The 19,424-nt window shown below is 36.6% G+C and overlaps 1 protein-coding gene and 1 pseudogene across 2 annotated transcripts in view; one reads left to right on the forward strand and one right to left on the reverse strand.

The window, feature by feature from the left end:
- Window positions 1-5,259: 5,259 nt before the first annotated feature.
- The window catches only part of GTF2A1 (general transcription factor IIA subunit 1), a 40,194-nt gene continuing 26,029 nt past the window's right edge, over window positions 5,260-19,424 (reverse strand). For both annotated transcript variants that reach the window (XM_072963544.1, XM_072963545.1), the window contains exon 9: window positions 5,260-9,495. In XM_072963544.1, coding sequence (XP_072819645.1) covers window positions 9,388-9,495 — 108 coding nt within the window. In that variant the 3' untranslated portion in view covers window positions 5,260-9,387. The remainder of the gene's footprint in view (window positions 9,496-19,424) is intronic.
- LOC102543058 (ADP-ribosylation factor 1 pseudogene) lies at window positions 15,245-16,407 on the forward strand (annotated as a pseudogene).

The raw sequence follows: 19,424 nt of genomic DNA on the forward strand, positions 1-19,424 counted from the left end.
TCCTAAAAACCAAAAATAACCCAGATGACCTTTCAAGTTTCTCTTGTAAAGTTTCTGGATTTTGAGCTTTTTCCCATTTTAGAGCTCTCATGAAGAGAAGATTATTAAGGAAGGGAAGTAATACCTTTAAACTGAGCTCCCTTATTGAAACAACAAAGCCGCCTGTTTCTGTACCCTGTATACTGTTTCTCTAATTACAGCTTGGAGTACTTCACACAAGGAGGTACAGGACTAAGCAAACACAGATACCCTGGTAGACCCCAGGTGTCCCTCCCCAACTCACAGTCTGCCTTGTTGCAGAATACAATTGAATTTTACTTTGAAAAGGCAACAAGGCTCTCAACAGCTTCTCACTGATAAGCCCCAGAGAAAACACAAAAGTCTAAGAGGGATGAATATTTGACTTTAAATTGGAAGAGATTTTTATAAATCATTTTGCATCTGTTCTTAAAACCAACAGGAGAGGTTGACAGGCTGTCACATGCGACCACAGAATCAGTGCCCAAAACACATACAGTTAGCATAAATATGTAAAGTAGGCTGGGTATAGGAAGAGGAGAAATGCTATCCTTCTGCTGCAACTAATATTAAAAAACCACCATTGGAACCATTAGAACAAGATCAATAAAACACGGCCCTGGGGCATCACATCTCTAGGGCTGCATGCCTCAGAAAGGGAATGGGAATCTACGCAGCTATCAGAACTTCTGGCTGCACCTTTTATTAGTTGCATAACATTGGTCAATTTGCATCACTTCTTTGGGTTTTAAAGGCCTCAACTATAGAATATAAAGACCGAACCAGAAGAAACTTAAGGCCATTTCTGATAACATATAATTTCAGAGTTTAGTATATGCTCTACACTTTACATACACTATACCTGACAACAAGGAAGCAAGATAACCATTATAATAATGATTTTACTATAGATTTCATAGATGAGAGATCCAAGGCTCAGAGAGAGTGGGTACACCTGGCACTCAATCCCAGATCAGTCTGCTTCCAAACCCCGAGCTGTTTCACCCTATAGTATTTTCCACTGTGTGTCTAGGGAGCCATGCTTAATTGGCTGCAGGGAAGCAAGAGAGTAAAAACTTACAACCTAGCCTAATCCAACCACCAAATCAGCAGGAAAAATGCAGAAAATTGTATTCAACTAAAAAAGGCAGAGAGGTGAGAAGAAATAAAGGAAAAGAACAGTAAACAAAAAATATGAAGTCAGTACTTACGATAACGGTACATGGAATAAATTACCTACTAAAAGGCTTACGGACCCTGTTTCTTTCCATCTTCTGTTCTGCCTCTCTGTGTCATCTTTGTATTGAGCCTGGTGTGCCTCAAGGTCATAGGATAGCTCCTAATGCAATTGGAGCTGCGTGCCTCCTCATTCAAATCTGATGAGAGACAGAGAGAGATTTTGTCTGAGCATTTCAAACAATAGTCCCAAACCCCTGAATCAATGACCATGGCTAGGAAAGAATGACTCAAGCTAACCAGGGCCCAATCTTTGACTTATAAAATACTGTCTTTGATTTATGAGATACCAGCTTCTCCCCTTTCTTCGTACTTCACTGACCTTGCTTCTTCATTCTTTCTTACTGACTCCCAGGGTCAACTTCAAGAGTGTGTGACAAATGCAGTCACACAGGCCCCACCTGGTTTAATGTTCTACTGTCATTATCTGGAAATTCTTAAAAAGTTTTGAACAAGGGGCCCCACATTTTCATTTTGTAGTGGTTATGCAAATTATGTAGCCAATCCTGTTAACAAATCCTCTTCCCAATCTCTGTTTTAGAAGCACCTTTAGGATTGGTCCTGGACCCTCTTCCTTTCTTCATTAGCTCTTTATGTTCTTGCCTAGGTGAATCATTTCTATGGCTTTAAATATCATACATGTATATGAAATAATCCCAAAGATATTATTTAGCCCAGACCTCCCCACTGAGCTCCATCTGCTTATATCCATCTTGCCATCTTGATACCTGAAACTGGAAGTCTAATGGAAACCACAAACTTAATATATCAAACATAGACCGTTTTATTTCCTCCCCCGAATATCCATCCTCTCCTGTACTCACTATACTCAAACCTCTTGGATAAACCTTTTACTTGTACACTTGCACACACTATCTCCCTGTCCTGACTTGAAGCATTTGTGCCTCTTATTCCCTCTGTCCATCAGAAAGTTTGTACCAGTTTACACTCCCCCAAGCAATCTGTCATAAGGCCCATTTGTCCACATACTGACCATGACAGGGTATTTTTTCTAGCCATTTGATAGGTAAAAAAATGGTTTCTTATTAATGTCTTATTTTCATTCCTTCAATTATTAAAAAGGTCAATTAACATTTGCCTTTCTTCTTTAATGAACTATCCTTGTTCACTGTGTCCATCTTCCTAAGAGGAGTAGCTTATTAATTTCTAAGAGTCCATTATATATTAAAAATATAAATTGTCTCAATAAGTGTTACAACAAACCTGGACAAGGAAGGACAAATCATTCAGAGTTTTCAGTGTAAGGTAAAGCATGGTAGAAGTAATAGGAATGTTCTTGACTGTGGGAAAATAAAGATCTAAAGGAAGAATGTTGAAGGTTAAGGAAAAAACTAGGTGTAAAGGCCCTGCTTAGGAACTTAACTTTACATGTTTGACAGGTGGGTCCCTATGTGGTTGCCACTTGTGCATCAAGACTGTGAATAAATTCTACATGGACATGCGTTAAGAAATGGGTTTTAGTGGGAAAAATCTACGAAGTCATGGTTAGCAAGAGAACAGGCAGGGGCCCCCACATAGTTCCAGAGAGGCAGGCCATGGATGGGGACTCCGGGGGACCCAGTTGAGATCCAACTGAAGGAGTCTGTCCCATTGTGTCTCTCCCGTCATACAAAAAGGTTAAGTGTAACAAAGCAGCTCTGTCAGGCTGGTGGATGCCAGTCTGGCTTGGGGGCAACTTAGACTAGGTACCAGTGAAAATAGCAGTCGCCAATGTATATATTAAGACACTTAAAATGTGCCGATAGATTGGCTACAACGAGGGAATGCAGAGAACTAAGGATGACTCCTGGGTTTTGTTTTGAGCACCTGGTAGGCAGTGGAACTCTTCGCTAAGATTGGGGAAGAGTAGGGAAAAAACAAGTTTAAATGACATAAAGCTTCAAGCCTCGGTGAGTGGAAGAACAGTCACTGCCACATGAGGTTTGGAAGTGGGGAAGTAGAAACGTGCCTGAATTCCGTATCTGCCACGTTGTGTTTGAGAAAGTAAGCTATTTCAGAAGTGCTCCTTAGGTAACAGTTATTTCAACTCAACAACCTTCAGAAAGGTGAAGTTTGAAGGTAAGTTAAGATTCTGAACATCCTTGATTTAAGAACACAAAATTCATTTCCAAAGATCACAAGTACAATTATACTTCTAGAATTGTCTATTTTAACAAACTCAGTGCTCTCTATAACTGCTAATATTAAGTCCTCTGATTCCTCACTTCTGCAGAGGGATCATCAGACTGTGAACCTGTTTCTATTGAGATAGGAAGATAAGGAAAACTCACATAAGCAACCTAGCCAATCTAAGATCTTTTCTGTGACCATTATTCCTTATTAAAATATGAGCATATATTCATTTATTGAGCAGTTACCGTGTGCCAAGGACTGTGCTAAATGCAACATATGCATTATCTCATAATCTCACCTTTACAACCCTATGAGGTAGCCAGGGTATTGGTATTAGCCAGGGTAACATCCAGTCCACACTGGTATTAGAATCCAGACAATCCAACCTCTCTGCTTTTTAAAGGTGGCAGCCGTTTCATCCATCTCTGGGTCCTCCAATAGTACTGATCACAGTTCCTGGCCTATGGGAGATGGCTTTAGAAAGAGTTGAATGAGTGAGTTAATTTCTGTACTCAATTTCCTCTCAAACTAAGAAAAACTGTAATTCAGAACAGAAATAAAAGTAAATAACTGCTTTTACCTGCCTCTTCATCTTTGGCTGGAGAGTAGAATTGATACAAAGGCCATCTGCCTCCAGAAATAGGACTGTCAACAATCACCAGGAGAGGGATTCAGGTAGACTCAGAATGAGGAACCCACAGCTTCAATGTTTTTCTCCAGTCCATTGATATTTGAGAAAATCATATAATTTTTAAACTGTTGTAATTCTATTAGTTTCCACTTTGGAAAAACTCAGCCTATTTTAGACATATGGTTCAAGAAATGTTTACTTTAGGGGAAAAAAAGCTTAAGACCTTCTTGCATGTTTCATCATCCTTTTCCATGCCCCCTACTCACTTTCCTTCTCTTAGGTTCTTGCTGTTACTACCAGATACACTGCCTCACTAAGTCTCTCAGCCTTAGTAAACAAATCTTTCACAGCCTCTCCTTAAATCAGATTATATTCTTTTGCTATGTTCAACCATTTAAAAATTTTTTTCAGCTCCATCAACCATTTTAAATTATGCAAATTATAAAATTAACAACTATGACTTCTGAGTGCTTACTATGTACCAAGCATCATTCTAAGAACTTTACATGTATTACCTCACTTAATCCTCAAAACCGTACTGTTGTCATTTTACAGATGGAGAAATTAAAGCCAAAAAGATCATCAATGTAGGAGCTCGAGTTAAACTGCAAAAATACAAGATTTGCTGGTAAAGAGTAAAATCTTTATTTTGATTGTTTTAATGGTTAAAATTTGCATGTTTCCTAGACAGCCTCAAATAGGATAAAAATAATTACAAAAAAGGCAAGCTTTCTGATAATTCAAATTAACTATAAAATTAAAATATCTAATTATTATCTTTTATAATAACATAAAATATGTAATACAAACTTCAATAAGCTGATTCTATTATGCAATTATTTACAAACTCTAAGAGCAAAAGATTTAGCTAAACAGAAATTAAAAAAACAAGTATGTTCTCAAATAATTTGTAAGTAATCTATTCTTTGGAGTAGAAATACTCATTTAATACAGTATGTTAATTATACTGATTTTTAGTTACACCTTCTTGGTGTGAATTCAGTACAATTTAAATTTCTGTGTGCCTGGAAAATACAACCACCATTTTAAAAAACTATTAAGAATTTGTAACAGTTTAATATTCATATGGATATCTCACCCTCCTTAGGTGTAGAATTTAATGGTATTTTTTTTTGATAAATGTAACTTATTACAATGTAAAGTATTTTCCTTTCCAAACTACAGTTTTATTTTGTTATATATATGACAATGTTATACACCAGTAAACAAAGCAAGCAACATTACTTTTTTTAAATAACATCTTTAATTAAAGTTTTTGCAAAGGTAAAATATTAAACTTAAAATAGGTCTTAGTACATCAAAATACTAAGTTCTCTAATTGTATTCCAAGATGGTCTTTAAAACATAATATCTCATATATCACAGAAGAGCAACCTTGATCTGCAATTGTACAGAATGAATTTTACAAACATAATAAATATATTTACGCCCTTACACATAACAGTATGTACAACAGCAGTTGACAATAGTAGCTCAGAACAGCAAAAAGGATTAGCCCCTCCCCCCAAATTGTAGCCCTGACGCATACTGGATTGGTTTAAGGAAACTTGACTGAAATAGTAGTTACTAACTCAAGGTAGTTTCTTCCCTTAAAAGAGAAGAAAAAAATTTTTTCTTGTTCCTCAAAATAAACAAAAATATGAAGTCTGGCGTATTCTTCCTTAAACCATAAAAAATGACAAAAGATAGACTAAGGCAGGCTTAAAAAGGGAATATAAACCTCAGAATAATTTCCATAGCATAATAGATTAAAATGCAAAACTATTTAACATAAACCCCATGAGGAAATATATGAAGCAACTTTTTAAACCACTGAATTCAAAATCTGAAATAGCTGATTCAGACAGATAGGTGGGAGATAGACATATGAATTAAAATGAAAATGTACAAAGATGGATCAATTAAAATATTACATTGCACAAAAGCTCAAAAAAGTTCAAGATGAAATAATCTGAAAATATAGGAATTTTCTCAACTGGAAGAAAAAGCTAATTTATAAAGGGAACTCCCAAGAGGAAATTATGTCTGTTTTCCTGTACAAGGTGTATCTACCTTCTGAAAAAAATGGTGATATTATTGCTATAAGATAATCAAAAATTACTCTTAGAAGGAGACAACCCTTTTCATTTCTCCATAAAAGCCAGAAAAAATAAGAAAACCAAATCCTTGATTTTCACTATAGTAAAAGAAAATCTTTATACAAAAGCTATTATATTTTTATGTTCTTGCTGTCTAAAACCAGAATCTTGTTAGAATACGCTTTTCAAGAACACATTTTAGTCACTATATATACCGTTCAAATCTTGATGTATTCCAAGAAGAATAACATCAAGTTGGCTTTGATTTTGAGACGCAACAATATATATGTGATATTATGATGGCATTTAATTAACACAAAGAAATGTGAACATTTAAAAAAATATAAAAGCTCAATATATAAAGATCCCCCTCATATAACAGACATTTTACTCTAAAAACTAATTGCACATTAAAGAGTTGTTTTAGCCAAATGTGGCGCTCCAGAGAAATAAATGTGCTCTCAGGCATTCAAATGGTCTGATTATCCAAATGACCACCAAAAAAACTACATACACTGAAAGGCACAAATTTCCACACTTTATCTAGTACTTTTGTGTAAATTTTCCTTAGCATTGCTGATTGTTAATTTTTTTTTTAAATAAAAGGTGCCATCATCATCTGTGCAAATCTAAACAAATCCTCTTCGTTTCTGAAACCTTAACTTACTTCATAATACCAAGTCTGAACTATTTTCCCGCTTTGTATAAACATGTTATCTTCATTTTAAAATTCTGAAAGTGGAAATCCTTGCCTTTTCAAAGGAATGACATTTTTATGGAAACTAATGAAATGATTTGTTAAACAAAATGTTAAAAGCATGATTAAGAATTCAAGTACAATAAAAGCAAGTGGCATTCTTATTGCAAGCCACTATAATAAAACTAAAACATGCTATTTGAATAGAAAGGAACACGATGCAGTAATATATAAGAGCACAATTTGGTATGCAGTGCTGTTTGGACCAGCTTTCAGAATTTTCACAAGTAAAAGAAAAGCATTTGCCAAGTATGCCATAATTAATAAGCAATACACAGGTGCAAGTACAAATGGTTATTTCCCTAGTGAGTCACTCTCAAAGCATTGGTTGTTCATGTTGGAATATAACATTATTAAAAAAAAAAAGCCAGTATACAATTTTATTATGGAAACAAATGTTTATCTATATAAAGGGCCCAAAACATGAGCTGAGTATCATATAGTAATCCAAAGTTCAGTAGTATAAGAACTACTAGACAGCCTAAGGGTTTCCATCAACACTGCAGCACTGCTACTTTTATAGGTAGTTCAGGTCATTGGCTTCTTCACTGGGTAAATATAAACCTACTAGCAACTATACTGAAGGACAACTGAGTAACAGGGCTTCTGTGATTTCATCACCTTCTCTCTCTTCTCCCAGTCTCAATAAAAACAAAAAAACCCGTGTGCTTTGATAGTAGTGGGGTTAACAAATAAACCTCCAAAAAACTAAATTAATATAGTAAAAATAAAAACCGTATTTACCAGTTATGGCATCTAAATAAAACCTAACTACTAGCATGCTAGAAACCACCATTTACACCAAAGTTCAGAGCATAAGTTAAAGGAACCTAGTTGGTACATGGGATGGGAAGTAGGAAAAAAATTTTTTGATTAGCCTTCTTGAGAAGTTTAAAGCTTTGTGTGAAAAAAAGAAAAAACAATATATAACAGCTCACAGTTTTTCTTTGCAATGTACTTTAAAGTGTTTCTGTGTTAACTTCTGAAAACACACACAGGGGCAAATAAAAGGAAGACAAAAATGGAAGACTTAGAAAAAAAATCAATATGCAAGTAACTTAAACACATGTGAATTCTGTCAAGATAAACCATGAAAAGAATTAGTTTTAAGAACACAAAGGTGAAAAAATGTGTTCCTACAGTTATCCCAGGTAGCTTGTTCACACTGAACACAACTACATTATTCTTTAGAGCCCATTACAGAATACAGAGCAATGCTCTCTTAATACACATATTAAATTTCTACTTTTTTAAATATACAAGTCAAATTTCTATGCTTTCTTCCCGGTGTGCAAACTGGAGCCCATGTCTATATTATCAACGGCCTGGAAGGGCCACCAAATGAAAGAGAGGTCAATATGTACTTAGTGGCCCACCCACTACTAACCCCAAAATTTCCCCCCAGATTACAAAGTTGTATTTTAAAAAATCTGTTTGATCAGAATAATAGTTTTTAAACTCTTTACTAGTAAACACAAGAAACTTTCATAATTACCAAATTGTTTAATAAAAATCCAAGTCCTCACCACCTGCCCAATGCTTCAATCAATGCACAGAATGTGAACTGAGTGTTTAACTTAGACTAAACACATATATAAGCATACACTTTAGCCCGATAGGAAAAAAAATCTGTATCTATGTATATGTATATCATTTCAGCTGGATGATACCTTTGTGCAATAAAACCGTATTCCTGAGGAGCCACTTTTGGGTTTCTTTTTAAGGTCTGGGACTAGAAGAAACAAATACAGTTTTTCTGTAAGGAAACTGAAACTGTCATTTCAATTCTGCTCAACTCAGATGAGACCCAACTCTTTACACTACAGTTAGTAGTGTGAGAATCTAATGAAAATAAATATCCAATTCTTGGGTCAAGTTCTGTCTCCAAACTGTGATCACTGATTACTTCCTAAACTCTTAAACAGATGTTTCATAAGGCAGGGAAGGAAGAGATACATTACCGAGGGAGAAAAGCAAGTAAAAATATTTAAGACCTATTATGAGAGTTCTCTATTGTTTCCTTATACAAGTGAGTTAAAATTCAACCTCATAATCTTTACCCTTTTGTAAAAAGCTCACACGCAATTTTTACCAAATGTAACCACATACAATAAGCAGTTTCAGTTCAATCTATCAAAAGGGAAATTTCTTCAGTTCATTCCAACCAGTATCTTCTGATTGAACCAAGCTGGAGGAAGGAATATAGACAAAGCTTTACATGCTAATTACCGATGGCAGGTACTTGTATTTAAAATCGACAATTATGGTTTTCCTACACAAAATCCCAACCCCCCACCCCAATGACCCCAGGTGCTACAGTTCCATGGCTTGCCAGTTAGAAGTAGTGTCTATGTTGTCAAGGTCTCTTTGTTCCAGTAGCTCTGCTTCTACTGTACTTTTCTGACATGCAGAAGTTAAGTTTTGGTTGGTGTATGTCCGAAGTTTCAAACTGTCCACTTTAAATTTTTTTTAAGTTTCTTTTGTTTTATTTATAAAAGAAAAGAGCCAACTCTTCACCATTCTGCATCTCCAATGGCTTTGGAAAAAATATAATCTCTTCCATTAAGATTCATAATGCCATCCTTGAGATGAAATTTCCATTTGTTTTTACTTCTGTGTATCTAAACAAACAAACAAAAGATGTTTGAGATAAAATCAAGACATGGGAAACAAACAACAAAAAGCCCTTCACACACCAAAAACCTTTGCCTTCTCCTTACATTTGCAAATTTGCTTCATTTTTTTTAATTGAGATAACTGACACACATTAGTTTTGGGTATACAACTCGTTATTTGTGTGTATTATGAAATGATCCCCACAGTAAGTCTAGTTAATAGTTAACATCCATCACCATACACAGCTACAAATTTTCTTCCAGTGATGAGGACTTTAAAGATCTTCTCTTAGCAACTTTCAAATATACAGTATTATTAGCCATAGATACCATACTGTAAATTATTTCCTCATAACTTATTTTATAACTGTAAGTTTGTATCTTTTGATCACCTCCACCCATTTCACCTACCTCCCACCCCTTGCCTCTGGCAATCATAAATCTGTTCTCTGTACTGTGAGTACACTTTTTTTTTTGTTTTAGAGTCCACATATATAAGTGAGATCACATGGTATTGGTCTTTCTCTGACTTACTTCACTTAGCATAATGCACTCAGAATCCATCCATGTTATTGCAAATGGCAAGATTTCCTTTTCTATGGCTGAATGAGATTCACATATCTCACATTTTCTTTATCTATCCATTGACGGACTTAAGATTGCTTCTGTACCTTGGCTATTGTAAACAGTGCTGCAACAACCATGGGGGTGCACATTTTTTCAAGTTAGCTTTTTCATTTCTTTTGGATAAAAAAATACCCTGAAGTAGAAATGCTGAATCATACGGTAGTTCTGTTTTTAATGAGCCTCTATATTGTGCACCCATTTACATTCAACCAACACTGCAAAAGGGTTCCCTTTTCTCTACATCCTCACCAACACTGTTAATTCTTGCTTTTTTAATAAACATTTCTAACAGGTGTGAGGTGGTATCTCGTTATGGTTTTGATTTGCATTTCCCTGATGATTAGCGACGCTGAGTGCCTTCTCATGTACATGCTGGCCATTGGGATATCTTCTTTGGGAAAACGTATATTCAGATCTTCTGGCCATTTTAAAATCATATTTGTTTTTGTTTGTTTGTTTTGCTATTGAATTGTATGAGTTCCTTATATACTTTGGAAATCAACTCCTTATTAGATATATGATTTGAAATATTTTCTCCCATTCTGTAGGCTGCCTTTTCATTTTGTTGATGGCTTTCTTTGCAGAAGTTTTTTTAATTTAATGTAGACCCACTTGTTTATTTTTGCATTTGTTGCCTTTGCTTTTGGTGTCAAATCCAGAAAAGCATCACCAATGTAAAGGAGCTTCTCACTTATGTTTTCTTCTGGGAGTTTTATGATTTCAGTTCTTACTTAAAGTCTTTCATCCATTTTGAGTTGGGTTTTGTGTAAGATTCATTCTTTTCTATGCGGCTGTTCAGTTTTCACAGCACCATTTACTGAAGAGACTGTCCCTTCCCCCATTTTATATTCTTGGCGCCTCTGTCATAAATTAAGTGGCTACATATGTATGGGTTTATTTCTGGGCTCTTTTCTATTCCATTTATCTATGTACCTGTTTTTATGCCAATATACTGTTTCAATTACTATAGCTATGTAATATAGTTTGAAATCAGGATACACAATGCCTCAGATTTGTTCTTCTTTCTCAATATTGCTATGGCTATTCTGTGTCTTTTGTGGTTCAATAAAAATTTTAGGGTTGTTCGTTCTAGTTCTGTGAAAAAGGCCATTGGAATTTCGAGAGTGGCTGCACTGAATCTGAAAATTGCTTTGGGTACTGTGTACATTTTAACAATATCAATTCTTCTAATCTAAGAGCACTGGAACATCTTTCCATTCATTTGTGTCTTCTTCAATTTCTTTCATCAGTATTGCATAGTTTTCAGCGTACAGGACTTGTCCTTCATTTTCCTGGTTAAATTTATTCCTAGGTGTTTTACTCTTTTTGATGCAACTGTAAATGGGACTGTTTTCTTAATTTCTCTGATAATTCACTATGTATATAGAAACAGGTATTTTATATACTGATATTTGTATCCTACAACTTTACTGAATTCATTTATTACTTCTAAAAAATTTTTGGTGGAGTCTTTAGGTTTTGTATGTGTAATAATATCATCATGTCATCTGCAAGCAGTGACAGTTTCCATCTTCCTTTCTGACTTGGATGCCTTGTGCTTCTTCTTGCCCAACTGCTCTAGCCAGGACTTCCAATACTATGTTGAAGGAAGTGGCAGGAGTGGGCATGCTAGTTTTGTTCCCGACCTTAGAGAAAAAGCTTTCAGCTTTTCACCAGGAGTATAATGTTACCTGTGGGCTTATCATACATGCTCTTTATTATGTTCAGGTACATTGCTTTCATAACCACTTTGTTGACTTTTTATCATAAATGAATGTTGAATTCTATGAAGTACTTCTTCAGCATATATTGAGATGATCATGATTTTTATCCTTCGTTTGTTAACATGGTACATCACACTGATTTGCAGATGGTGAACCTTCCTTGCATCACTGGAATAAAACCTACTTAATCATGGCATTTATCTCATCATCTTTTTAATGTGTTGTTGAATTAGGTTTGCTAGTATTTTGTTAAGGATTTCTACATCTGTGTTCATCAAGGGATACTGATCTATGGTTTTCTTTTCTTTTGGCATCTTTGTCTGGTTTTGGTATAAGGTAATACAAACCTCACAAATTGAGTTTGAGAAGTGTTCCCTCCTCTTCTATTTTTTGGAAGAGTTTGAGAAGGATTGGTATTAATTCCTCTTGAAATGTTTGGTAGAACTCACCAGTAAAGCCATCTGGTCCTGGACTTTTGTTTGTTGGGAGATTTTTGATGACTGATTCAATTTCCTTACTAATAATCAGTCTGTTCAGGTTTTCTGTATCTTTATGATTGAGTCTTGGTACGCAGTACTTTGCTAGGAATTTATCCATTTCTTCTAGGTTGTCCAATCTGTTGGTATATAATTGTTAGCAGCAGCCTCTTACGATTCTTTGTATTTGTGCTGTGTGTTATCACTGTAACATCTCTTTCACTTCAGATTTTGAGTGCTCTCGTTTCTTGATGAGTCTAGCTAAAGGTTTATCAATTCTATCTTTTCAAAGAATCAGCTCCTAGATTCACTGATTTTTTTCTTATTGTCTTTTTAGTCTCCATTTACTTCCACTCTGATCTTTGTTATTTCCTTCCTTCTGCCAACTCTGGGCTTTGTTTGTTCTTCTTTTCCTAGTTCCTTCAGTTATCAAAAGTTAGGTTGTTTGAGATTTTTGTTTCTTGATGTGGGCATTTTGGCTGCTGCTGCATCCTGCAAGCTTTGGTATATTGTATTTCCATTGTCATTTGTCTCAAGTTTTTTTGTTTTTGTTTTTTGTTTTTTTTAGTTCTCTTTTGATTTCTTCTTTGACTCATTGGTTGTTCAGTAGCATATTGTTTTATCTCCAAATACTTGGGAATTTTCCACTTCTCTTCTTATAATCTCTAATTTCATACCACTGTGGTCAGATAAATTGGTTTCTTAATAAAGTTTAATCTGAACAAAACAAAACAAAAAAACAAACCCATTCACTCACGAGATGGGTTTTTAAAAAATAAACCTACCCAAAATTAGTATTATTTTATGGCTCTTGGCACTGTGTTCATTAAGGTAGTTAGTATTTCTCTGCAAAATATCTTATCTCTACCAGGTCTGCATATACACATGTCCGTTTTTCACAGGAAATTTTATACTGACAAATTTAAAACAGGAATACCCTTTGTTTTACCTGATGCATCTAGACTACTGCCTTGTCTTTTTCTCTGTTACTCCTTTTATGTCGGTACCATTTGCTCAACCTTAGGCTTGTCTTCATTCTTCTCATTACTGACCACCAGGACATTACCCCTCCTCAAAGGTGACATGTTTACAATCATTCTCTTCCTCTTCCTCACATATATTAACAACTTTCACATTGCTGACCTTGTGGTCATAGTATTAGTATTATATTTATATTATTATGAATGTCACTAGTAGTATTTCTAACCTCTAATTACTTTATCTTTAATTCTACTTTAGTTAACTTCAGGACACCTGGCAACTGAGGCCATCAATAATCTTCTAGTTATCGTATCAACAGCCTCCTGTCACATAATCCATTACAATAAACTTCTAACTGATTTCTAGGCCTTAACTCTCTCCTTCCTTCCACTCAGAAAGACTGCTGTCAGAAGCACACTTCTGAACAATCACTTCTGCTTGGTTGTTTCTAAATGACTTGGTAGTAACTCACCTTTCCAAACTCATTTCCTACTTCCACATTCCTCAAAAACTGTATTTCAATCAAAAGAATCATCCCTTCCTTCCATTTTTACAAATTCAATTCCTATTTCAAGACCCATCTCAAAAATATTGTGCCCTCCACAAAGCTTTCCCTAATTGCTCCACCTAAAAGGTACTCTTTCTTACTGATTAATTCTCAATGCATTCCCAGAGACATCTCTAGCCTCAGTGGAAGTATATATAGTTATGGACTTAACCTCTTCCACGAAAATAAAACTCCTCACAGCTTTCTCGAGACGTAACATGGAACCTTATACACGGCATCATTTAACAAATACATCTGAGGGAACGCTGATCATCTAGTCACTCAGAGTGGATTTCAAAAATTGGGTATATCCACAGTTAAGTCAACGGGGAAAGGGCAGAATTCAAATTGCGCCAGGTCCTGGGCACATCCTCCTCTGTCTTCATTTCTAGTTTTCAGTTGTTTACAATTCTGTGGATTCAGCAGAAAGAGGAGCTATAAAACTTAATCAACTGAAAAGACATTTCTTCCCTTTCCTAGAAAGTACTACTCATTATTCAATGTTCAGTTCAAGTTCCACACCTTCTTTTAGGGGAGAAAAAAAAAAAGACTCACTCTTCTTTGATTTAAAGAAATCTCAAAATCAAGTAGTTCTGGCTTTCATTTTCAAAAGAGGAAATTACAGCCTGGAGAGGTTCAATGACTTGACCAAAGGCATAATGCTATTAAGTGACAAAGATGATTCTCTTGTCCAGATCCAATATGCTTTCTACTAAATCAGGCCGTTCCATGTAACAATGCAGAAATACTCACAATGTACAGATATTTTCTCAGATCTCATTCCTAAAATTCCATGGTCTAACTTCTCAGCGCATTCTCCAAGGCATATTCTTAGCAAACTGTTGTTCAGTGTCTGCTTGAGTATGATTAGAACTTGGGGGTGGGGCAAAGAATTGAAAATTAAATCATTCCTTTCTGGGACAGCTCTCTCAAGTCTTTCATACTTTACCCTTTAGTAAAATCTGCTTACTACCAACTTCCACTATTGATTCTAACTCTGCCTTCTGTGACTTAAAACAAAACAACTTCATATTTGAAAACCACTCTCATGCTCTTCCTCTAGATCACTAACTTAAGCCATATACCTATGTAACATTTATAAATTTCTTATTAAAACAAAAGAGTACCATAAAAGTGAAAAGAGTAGTCAGGACAGGGACTCTTGCACTAAGTGGTCTTATAACTCTGGTCTAATTACACTATGTAGATATTAAACCTGGTTCCTCTTAAGATGAATGATTTGAATGTCTAACAGACACACCAAACTTAACATGTCCAAACTGGTCATTCTCATCTCTCACATCTGCTCAATCAGCAGCCTTTCCCATCTGAGTTGATGGCATCTCCATTTTTCCATCTGGTTCCTCATCAAAAAATCTTGGGAGAGCCGCCATCTTGTGGGAGCGAAACCAATGCCTGAATCCGAGCAGCAGCAGCCCCGCGGCCGCCGAGGGTTTCTCTGGCCATTGTTGCTCTCACCAGTCTACAGCATGGGGAATATCTTTGCGAACCTCTTCAAGGGCCTTTTTGGCAAGAAAGAAATGCGCATTCTTATGGTGGGCCTAGATGCTGTGGGAAAGACCACCATCCTGTACAAGCTGAAGCTGGGTGAAATTATGACCAACATTCCCACAATAGGCTTCAACGTGGAGACCGTGGAATACAAGAACATCAGCTTCACCGTGTGGGACATGGGCAGGCAGGACAAGATCCAGCCTCTGTGGCGCCACTACTTCCAGAACACACAAGGTCTCATCTTTGTGGTTGACAGCAATGACAGAGAGCATGTGAACGAGGCCCATGAGGAGCTCATGAGGATGCTGGCAGAAGATGAGCTCAGGGATGCAGTTCTGCTCGTTTCTGCTAACAAACAGGACCTCCCCAATGCCATGAACCCAGCCGAGATCATGGACAAGCTGGGCCTACACTCTCTGTGCCACAGGAACTGGTACATTCAGGCCACCTGTGCCACCAGCAGGGATGGGCTCTATGAGGGACTGGACTGGCTGTCCAAGCAGCTCCGGAACCAGAAGTGAGCTGTGCTCCTCTCTCCTCCCCTCTCACTCCCTCCTTCTACCCTTGCTTTACTATCATGTGGCAAACGTGCCCCTGTGGTGTGAGTGCCAGAAGCTGTCTCCATGGTTGCTCACAGTGTGCTTCACCATGCTGTAAATGTGCAGACGCAGCCTGCAACTGGGTTTTTATTTAATGTAAATAGTTTTTGTTTCCAACGCGGCAGTTTCTGATGCTCCCATGCAATATTACTCAGCTTTTTTTATTGTAAAGAAAATCAACCCACTGTTTAGTACTGAGAAGGGATTTTAGACACACGGGTCATCCAGGAGTCGCTGTTTCAGACGAGCCCGATGCTCCTCCTCTGGGCTTTAGATCTGTGTTGAGGTCCATTTTGGTGGTCGGTTTTTAACCCAAACTCAGTGCATTTTTTAAAACAGTTACAAATATAAGATAAGGAGAACACTTGAACACACAGAAGGGATAAATGTGCCTAGTGTAGGTTCTGCAGTAATGGCCTGAGCCCAGTCCACCAGTGGTCTGTTTCCCGTTGGGAACATGAAATGGAGCAGAACCAGCCACGATCCATTTCGCATGGTCACAATAGGGTCCCTGTGATTCGCTCTGTCTCAGGTCACCCCACACCCCATAGTGTTTGTGCTTGTGTTTGTGCTTACACAGCGGCCCAGGAGATGGGCTGGAGGCTGCAGCCCCCACTCTCAGACCCCCTGGAGAGACCCCGGCCTTCTCCTGGGTCAGCACTTGGGTCAGAACGCTCTCGCTGGCCTGCCCCGGGCCCTCTGGGGTCTCACCAGCAGGAGCGCAGGTGGTCACCCTAGAGCCCCAGCCCCTCGGAGACCCTGTCTACACATGCTTTCACTCCCTCAGCCTGCAAGGGTCAGATTTGCCATTAAATGAGAACCTCTACTTTTTTCTTTTGTATTTTGATAAACACTGAAGAAGCTGGAGCTGTTAAACTTTATCTTGGGGAAAACCTCAGAACTGGTTTATTTGGTCTCGTGGAACCTCTTACTGCTTTCAATACACGATTAGTAATAAAAAAAAAAATCTTGGGAGTCACCCACCATTCCTCTTTTTCTTCTCTACCACACACTAAAAAAGAATCAGGAAATCATGTTGACTCTTCCTTCAAAACATATCCAAGATTCAGCTGCTCACCACTTCCAGTATTATCAACCTAGCCTGAGTCACCATTATCTCTCACTTGGATTACTACACTACCCCTCTATTAGTCTCTTTGTTTCAACCTTTGCTTCTTTCATATACTCTGCTGAACAAAAAAGAGAAGGTAATCCTTTTAAAATTAAAATGAAGTAGTATCACACTTGTCTATTTGAAACCTTCCAATAGCTTCCCAATTCACTTAGAGTGAGAGCCCATGTCCTCACAAAGTCCCAAACCATCTTCTCCTACTTACCTCTGAATTAATCTACTACTGTATTACGCCCCTCAGTCCAGCCACACTGGCCTCCTTACTACTCCTCATGCACAACAGGCAGGCTCTGCTGCCAGACAATGACAAGGCTAGCTAACTCTCTTCAAGTTTTAGTTCAAATGTCATCTTCTCAAAAGATCAAGCATGTTTTAAAAATTGTAACCTGTCTCCTTTCCCATACCAATTACCAGTTTCTAATATCCCATATTAGTTGATCTATTTATTTATTATGTTTTAGCATCTGTCTCTCTTGAGTAGGAGACAGGGATTGTTTTGTTTTGTTCGCTAGTATATCTCAAGTTCCCAGAAAAGTGTCCTGGGACGTAACAGATACTCAACAGTACCAATTTGTTGAATGAGAAGAACTGTCTCCTCTTTTGACTTCTTATAAAGTATTAACTATCCTAAAAATGGGTATACAAATTTATTTCCAGAATGAACCGAGTGACAACAACCTGAGAGACAATGGAATTATATAAACAAATGATGACCGGCCAAAAAAGAGGAATTGCACAGACAAGTAAACTGACTGCATTCTGTGGCAAGACAACTTGCAAAAAAGCAAACGCAGAAGTTTCACAGATCAAATAATAATCCATTTACTAAACAATGAAGTCATATTGAATAATAAATGGTTTAAATAAAACCATAAAATACAACTTGAAAAACAATTCATTTAACTGGCCATAAGTGCTTCATGAAGGAGTGTCCTGAATGCCAAAGAATGGCCTCTGAAATTTTCTAATGACAAACATAAAATAAAATTACCTATAAATAAGGCTGAGGGCTCCGCACCTGTGCACTCAGTCCTTATCCACCCATACTTAAGGGAGAACTCCGACTCATCATTAGGTTTAACTGAGATTCTGATTTGACTGACAACATGATCATTCTATGATCACTTCTAAACTTGACTCATTGTTGAGATTCTAAAGTTTAGGCTTCAAAAATAAACTCCTAAAATTCAAATTGGCTCAAACCATACCCAACCACATTTTAACCAGTGAACACCATCATCCTTTATTGTTTGCTTTAATGTGAATAGTACCTCCATCAAACCCCAACCCTCCAATCTCCAAACTCATTTGATTCTAAAAATTAGATCTCTGCAAACTTTAACATTGTTTATCATTCAACACACTACTGAAAGCTAGTTTTCAATTTCTTAGTTTCAAACATTAAAATAATATCTCTTGGAGCAAAACCAACCAACTGTAACATTTAAAATAGTATGTGTACAATTTGTACCAAAGGAGAATATAACCATTCTTTTGTGAAGATGCCTAAAAGCATATTCTTCTGTCAAGCTAAGGTAAAAGTCCTCTTTTCACCAAATAAAACTGGTATCTTGTTATTATGAAACTTTGTTCTGGGTAATTTGGTTCAAGAGGTCCCCCTGAGGCTTCTTGACAATAAGGTTTATTCCTATTTTCTATTTTTACCTCAATGCTTTTTCTCTACATGAAATTACACGTATTAGAAAAAGCCTGGTGTGGAGGATTAAGAACACTCACTCAGAAATCATAATGTACAAAGGCAGATGCTCTGATAACTCTGAATCAATGACCTCACAGTCCCTGTTCTATAACTTCACTAGTATATAATGGCTTGACTTTTCATTAGGAAATGGTAAGATCCGCTGTCCTGACATTTTCCCTACAGGTCTGTTTTTGCAATAAGCATGGCTATTTATAACATTCATTTCTATAAAAGCAACACAAATTTAAAATTTTCATCATTCATAAAGAAAATTCATTCAGGGCACAAGTTTGCATTACCATGACTACAGCTCCAATTCCTAGCACAAATATTTAGGCGCTTAATAACTATGCTTAGCTGATGAGTGGTGCTTACAAACAAAACCCAACTGGCAGGGTTTTCAGCACTTGGTAAAGACCTCTGCTGAAATTAAATAGTAAAAATGCAATATAATTTGTGGATTTATTATAAACGTAATGATTATAGTAAAAAAACAAATTTTATTAATAATTAAATATCTCATCAATAAAAAAACTCAATCATGCCAGTAACTGTAAAAAAAAAAAAAACTTGGAAAGTAACACTCATTTAAAGAATTAATATCTCAAGGAGTCAACAGCTAATTCTCACGA

Source organism: Vicugna pacos, chromosome 6 (assembly GCF_048564905.1).
Source record: "Vicugna pacos chromosome 6, VicPac4, whole genome shotgun sequence".
Classification (NCBI taxonomy): Eukaryota; Metazoa; Chordata; class Mammalia; order Artiodactyla; family Camelidae; genus Vicugna; species Vicugna pacos.